Below are 6,878 nucleotides of genomic sequence, written 5' to 3' on the forward strand. Positions count from 1 at the left end.
TAGAGACTACTTAGAGAACTTTCTTCTCTCCTTTCTATGTGAGATTATTTCATACCTCACCAATAGTTTAAGGTCTTCATGCCTCATGGAACTTCCATGAACTCTGACTTGTCTTCGTCTTCACCAACTTTGGCCACTAGGGAGTACTTTTCTTTGGGACTTTCACCCAATCTTCGTCGCACCATTGTGCCTTAAGGGAGTCTTGTCAACTTCTTTGCACCATTGTGCCATCTTCATCTTAGGACTTCTACCACTTCCAGGGAGCATTTTCCTCTTGGCACTTTTGCACCTCTTTTTCATGGCACCATTTGTGTAATGCTTCATTCAGGGACTTATACCCTTCATTCTTTCTTTCAGGGACGTTAACCCTTCACCTTCTATTAGGGACGTTAACCCTATAATCCTTTAGGGACGTTAACCCTTCATCTTCATATTAGGACTTCTGCCACTTCCAGGGAGTATTTTCCTCTGGGCACCTTTGTACCTCTTTTTCGCGGCACCATTTGTGTCATGCTTCATTCAGGAACTTATACCCTTCATTCTTTCTTTCGGGGATGTTAATCATTCACCTTCTATTAGGGACGTTAACCCTATATTCCTTCACATCTTCTTTGAGGGATTTTAACCCTTTACCTTCTTTCAAGGACTTTTACCCTTTCACCGAGGAACACATTATCCTCTCTTTCTTCTTCTCCATCTATTTTTTTTCTCCCTCATTTTCTTCTTTCTTCTCCATATTTTTCACTACCTTATATTTTTCTTTCTTTGCTCATCTCTCTCTCCCTTTTTTTTCTTCTATTCCTCCCTTTTTTTTTTATTGTCCCTCATTTTGACTCCCTTTCTTTTCTTCTTCGCAATCTTCTCTTCTTCAATTTTTCTTCCTTCCTTTGCTCATCTTTCTCTCCTTTTTTTTCTTCTTTGCTGCCCTTCTCTTTCTCTCATTTTTCTTTCACCTTTTGCCCATCAGCAACAGTTGATACACCGCCGTTTTTTTTTCTCCACCACCTTGCAACATTAACATGAACAAGTCTTGGTATGACCAGTCACTCTAACTCTCTTCAACCTCTTTGCAACTTTTGAGTTTCAAGGTTGATCTTCATTGAGAATTTTGATTCTCAATTCTTTTAATAGTTTTGGAGCAAATATTTTACTCCAACTGTCTCACTGAGACACCATAACATCTTTCTCATCGCTCACAATCAGGACCTAAGCCAGCACACTTGATGCTGTAATACTCTTGCACGAACAATTTTTCTCCACACCCAAGAGATCGAGCCTTGGGCTCTGATACCACTTTGTTGGATAACAGGGGAAGCGTAAATACTGAAAAACTAATTTGGGTAGGGAGATAAATGCATGAATGACACACAATATGGGAGATGTATAGTCCAAAGACATGTACAGAGCTCAGAGAGATATGGAGGAGACTATCAAAATACCTGATAAAAGAATTCACTCTTACGATATCTCTACAAAATATTCCTCTACACCTTACTTAACTAGACCAGCCTACTTATATAGACCTACACTAGACAATGCCATAAGTATGACAATTACAACAGACATTAGTATTAGACTGTTACAATAACCTTAAACCTTCCTAGCTCCCATAACCTATGAAGCACTAACTCTCACTATTATTCTCACCATAATTCTCACCATTATTTTCATCATAACTCTCAACATAGTTCTAAATTAATGTTATTTCCAACATATATAGCTAGGCAAACTACGTCAGTCTGGAGAATAGCTGACTAGGTTTTAATTAACTGATTTGGATTCGGACTGGGTAAACTTGGAGAATTGCTGGAGGGTAGACTCATCAGCCCTGTAGTGGTTCTGAGTGAATCCGAGTAGCTTGGCCCAAGTGAAATCCGGGTATTTCCTTGTCCCTACTTCAGTAACAAGTTCCTCTGGAGGTTTCACCACCTTGTCATCCTTGGGGCACAAAAAGAATGCCAAAGATCTCCTCTCCTTTACTGCGTTCACACTCGCCCGATGCAGGCAGCTCTTGTACAATCCATTCGATAGTGCCTGTAACATGTCCGTACACATTGATTCGAGCGACCTCAAACACTAAATGGTTTATTAGTAAGTTCGTAAATTCAGATTAGGGCACCATTGCATGCATGCTGACATATATGAGAAAGTACATTATTAATTTCACATTTAAAAGAATTTTGTATTTATATTTAGATATTTCATTCTGAAAAATCTCCATTCATTCGTTATAATGTACATATTTTCTCCATTAATGGTTTTGAGCACCTATCCTTGCTTGCCAAGTACAATGAGACCGAGTAAAATCATTGTAATGTGATCCATTGATTTGGTACTCTTGAAAAGCTAGCTAGCTAATTTAGTAGTTTCTAGATCCATATAGCATAGTTCAACATGCAAAAACCTTATCTCGATCATCTTACACAATCTGGGGTCGGCCACTATCTAGCTAGTGATCTGGTATCTATCTCTTATAATATATATGGGCTGTCTCTCGACTCAAATATGTTGTTTAATTAAGGTTGGATTTGAGATTTTAATGTCTCTAGGCGAAATTTAAACGATTCCCTACTAATCATAATTTCAAATGACTATGAGTGGTACTAGTTATCTCATGTACTATCTAAAGTCTAGCTAGGTTAAGATATGTACCGTGAAGGTGTCACCAATGTTGATGACCAGAGCACCTTGAATAGGTCTCACAGATTGCCATTTGTTGTTGACAAACACTTCAAGCCCCCCAACTTGGTCTTGGTGAAGAATGGTTAGGGATGTTGGATCACAATGAGGACCAGTCCCAAGAGAAAGGCTTGGCTCTTGGCAAGTCGGATAGTAGTTGCACCTCATGATAGAGTGAGCATCCTCAAAGAATTCCTTGTAGTGCAACCGCTTCACTCCTAAGGTGATTGCCAGTAGCTCCATTATTGAAAGAGCCAAACTCTTCATTGCTTCACAGTATTTTTGATACACCTTCCTGCAAATTTAATTAAATTCGCAAAACCAATTTATTGCATGTACATGTATAATTTATTATTCATCGTGCCTTAAGAGCAAACATGTTGTCTAACTATGTACTAGCTGGACAGTGTGTGTATTATATTGTCTAATACAAGGCTGGACCTGTAAATGGATCGGGTTTAGAGTGGATCGACCTAAATCCGAATTTGTTTATTAACAATAAAATTCAAAACCCAATCCGATCCGATAATCTAGCTGATTGTTAATAACTCAGTCTAAATTCGTATCGAATGGATTAAAGGATACCCGGTTGACTAGTATGACTGTTATTATAATTAATAAATATTCTATTAAATAATAATATTAAATTTTTTTTTATCATGATACATTAATCCTTCGTAAAATTTCAATAAAATATTTTAATAAAATGAAGAGCATCACCCAATGTTGAATTAAATAACCAAAATACTCCTCAGAACAACACAACGCAGTAAGCAAAATATTGTATTTATAAAATAAAAAAAATTAAATAATCATAAAAACATACTGCATCATCAATAGATCATACCAACCTAAATATGTGTTTGGTCAGTTAAATAAACTGATTAACGGATCCGAACCATTTTCGAGATTAATAGATCAAATGTTCAATCCAAACCCGTTCAATAACCACGAATTTGGACCAAATCTAAATAAAAATCTGGTCCATTGACCGGTCTAAATACAACTATTTAAACACCCTGCAATTGTTGAACAATGGAAAAAAATTAACTGTTTATGACCATTCATATGCTATGTAGGTCTATTGCATGACTATTCATTTGAATGAAGTCAAATATAATTCGACAAATTACTATATCAGTTTGACAACATAAGATATCATAATAATTATTCTGTTTTGCAAAGAGAAGTAAATAAATTACTCAGTAATATAATTACTTGTATACCATATTACTTACCCAGTCTCTTTAAAACTATCCCCTAATTTGGACTTAAAGAAATCCGCCACAACTTTCTCCGAGCCATTGTCATGGAAGCCGAAAGACAATGTCTCCTTCCAGGGAAGTTTGGTGGAGAATCGGTCGGCATGGGAGCCGGAATAACCCCAAGGGCTACCGGGGACTCTCTTGACCCTCAACTTCTCGCTAACGGGGAGGTTAAAGAACTGATCCAAATGGTCGTCAGCGAGCTTGATGAGGCTGGTGTCCACACCGTGGTTGGTGACTTGGAAAAAGCCATGGCTTAAGCAAGAAGCCCTAATTAGCTTGGCAGCATTCTCGATTGCCACGCCGTCACCCTTGAAGAAGCCCTTGAGATCGATCAGCGGTTCATCGAGCTCTTCGTCAGCCGCCACTAAGTCGGCTTCTGGCCAAATGAAACCACTGGGAACACGGGTTTGCCGCTGCAAAAAGGAAGAGTCAATAGGGCCACGGTTGGTTTGTTGAGCATGGAGCTTTGATGGCGATGACAGAAGAATAGAGGCCATACTGGTAGAGAGTGAGAGAGAGAGAGAGAGGGAAGAAGACTATTGGGACGATTTAGAAAAGGACCAAGGGGAATTTGGTTAGATTTCATTCGGGAAGACTGCTGCTTTTATAGCCGGAAAAGAATAACTTTCCTATTATATTTTAGGACATACAGGAAATTACAGAGTTCTGTCCGGATTCCGCAGATTATTGTTCCAAAAAAAAAAAAAAATCTTTTGTAATGACAGCAAAATAAAAGACATTAATGTATTAATAGTATTTAACTTTTATATATTAAAAAATTATAAAATATAATTAATTAATATGGATAATATAGTAAATTGTAAAATTGAAAATAAATGAATAAAATTTAAAAAATTGTAGAAATCGGTTTATTTTTATTTTTATTATTATTATTTTTTTTTTTTTTTTTTAAGAAAACGGATTACTTATATGAAAGATTTTCCACTATCTTTAACTTCTCTTCACACACAGAATGGGTAGGCTCTACTAGTTTTTAAATTAAACGAATGGTAATTAATATTTCCTTTCAGTTATGTGGCATGGCAAAGGCTGTACAAATGAAATCGGTAGTCTTATACAGATAAATTTTGTACATGTTCTCCATACAAACTGTTAAACATGTAAGTTTTGTTATTTTCCTATCAAAATAATAGTATTCTTTGAACAAAATTATGTCGGAATTTTGATTTCGATTATTGTTTAATGAATTGTCAATCTTTTCTTTTTTTTTGAAAAGGATGAATTGTCAGTCTTTAATCATAATAGAAGAAAATCTATCACTAAGATAAGATAAATGACTCTAATATAAAGTTTCATTGAAAACTGCTCTTTAAATGTTTGGTAGGTGACATTTCATATGGACATTAATTAATGACTTAGAATATATATAAAGGATTTGAATTTTGAAAATAAGGCTACATTTCGTATGTGAAATCTATAAGGATTTGAATTTGGAACTTATGGCTAGATTAGGTAAAAAACAAAACCTTATACATCTATACAGGTGTACTTGAAATAAATTTCACTGTGCAACTCATCCAAAGAGAAATAGAAAGATACAACCTAGACATTAAGTAGTTCAACAAACCATCTAAATTGCTTATTAAACCACCCTCCTTCCCTCTATCTTATCTTCCCTCCCCTACTCCCTCCGTCCATCTAGCGCCATGGTGTGCGTTTGAGAGGCAAATATTTTCTGGGTTAAGATAGAATCACAGTCACTTCTTAGTTTGTTTGCTTTTTCACTTGTATTTGTTTTTTTTATTAATAATAGAAAATGAAGGGATGAGCGGTAGATTCTCGGGTATAATGGTTCTTTCCCTCTATGGGAGGGTAGGCGCCTCACACAAAGACCACTAACGAGGGCTAATATTACATAATCCTTTATATATTAAAAAAAATTGTTACTTTGTTTGCTTGATTCAAATGAATTTACAAAAAATTTGAAATGACTCATGTACTTATATTTTGTTTCAAAAGGTCACTCGTGCAAGTGATCGATTAAATACGACTCTCATCACGTATTTCATTCATACAAGTGTTGCTCCTCATTGTCGTGTTTTTAGGTTTTCATGTGGCTACCGCAAGTCTTACCCACGCTCATACTAATAATAAGTAAGTAATTTGTTTTTTGAATTAATGAGATCTTCTTCTTTTTTAAAAATAAAATAAAATAATATATTGGTATTATACCAAATGATAATAATATACTTGGTATCATGTAGGCAAGGGCGGAGTCATGGGTGGCTTGCCTGTGCTATAGCCCAAGTACGTAACATAATGAAACTTCTATATAGATTGTGGGGAGAATATCTCAAATGGTCACTCAACTTTTGCATGTTCGACACTTTGGTCATTCACTTTTTAAATATATCACTATGGTTACTCATCCTTTAACTCTGTTATTTGCTTTAGTCACTTCGTTAATTTTTTTCATTAAAAAAATATTATTTTTCACAATATCAATGATATTTTGGACTAATCAATTGTGAAAAACTGAGAAATTTGAATTGGAATGGATAGGAGAAGTGATTAAAGTGAGACAAAATGCTCACTCGGTGACTAAAGTGATTGACAGAGTCATAGTTGAGTGACCAAAGTGATATATTTAAAAGTTAAGTGACCAAAGTATTGAATGAGTTATAATTGATCGAATGATCATTTGTGAAATTGAGTTTCTTATATATTTACATATCATGGAGCTTTCTAGCCACCCGAGAGAACAATTCTGCTTCCGCCATTGCATGTAGGTGCAGCAAATTCAATACATCTATAGACATGGGATAAGAGGCAGGAAATACTAGTTGCACACCATATAATTAATTACACGGTTCTGCCTTTTTTCTTAATGTAACAACAAACTGTATATACCTGTATTTGATCAAAATTAAAAACTATACCAACTTGAATGCATAGAATCACAACTATAGT

At 35.4% G+C, this 6,878-nt stretch overlaps 1 protein-coding gene across 1 annotated transcript; it reads right to left on the reverse strand.

The window, feature by feature from the left end:
• Nucleotides 1-1,761: 1,761 nt before the first annotated feature.
• LOC112171776 (gibberellin 20 oxidase 2) lies at nt 1,762-4,444 on the reverse strand. The gene is made up of 3 exons (XM_024308907.1): nt 3,918-4,444; nt 2,653-2,974; nt 1,762-2,034 (listed from the first exon to the last, which is right to left on the reverse strand). Exons 1-3 carry the CDS (start codon nt 4,442-4,444, stop codon nt 1,762-1,764), a joined length of 1,122 nt encoding a protein of 373 aa, XP_024164675.1.
• Between the last annotated feature and the right edge of the window lie 2,434 nt (nt 4,445-6,878).

This window comes from Rosa chinensis, chromosome 6, assembly GCF_002994745.2.
Source record: "Rosa chinensis cultivar Old Blush chromosome 6, RchiOBHm-V2, whole genome shotgun sequence".
Lineage (NCBI taxonomy): Eukaryota > Viridiplantae > Streptophyta > Magnoliopsida > Rosales > Rosaceae > Rosa > Rosa chinensis.

Coding starts and splice junctions, on each gene's coding strand:
- LOC112171776 (XM_024308907.1), bottom strand. CDS start 4,444: ATGGCCTCTATTCTTCTGTCATCGCCATCAAAGCTCCATGCTCAACAA. Junction 2,975..3,917: donor GATAGTTTTAAAGAGACTGG/GTAAGTAATATG, acceptor TTAAATTTGCAG/GAAGGTGTATCAAAAATACT. Junction 2,035..2,652: donor ACATTGGTGACACCTTCACG/GTACATATCTTA, acceptor GACATGTTACAG/GCACTATCGAATGGATTGTA.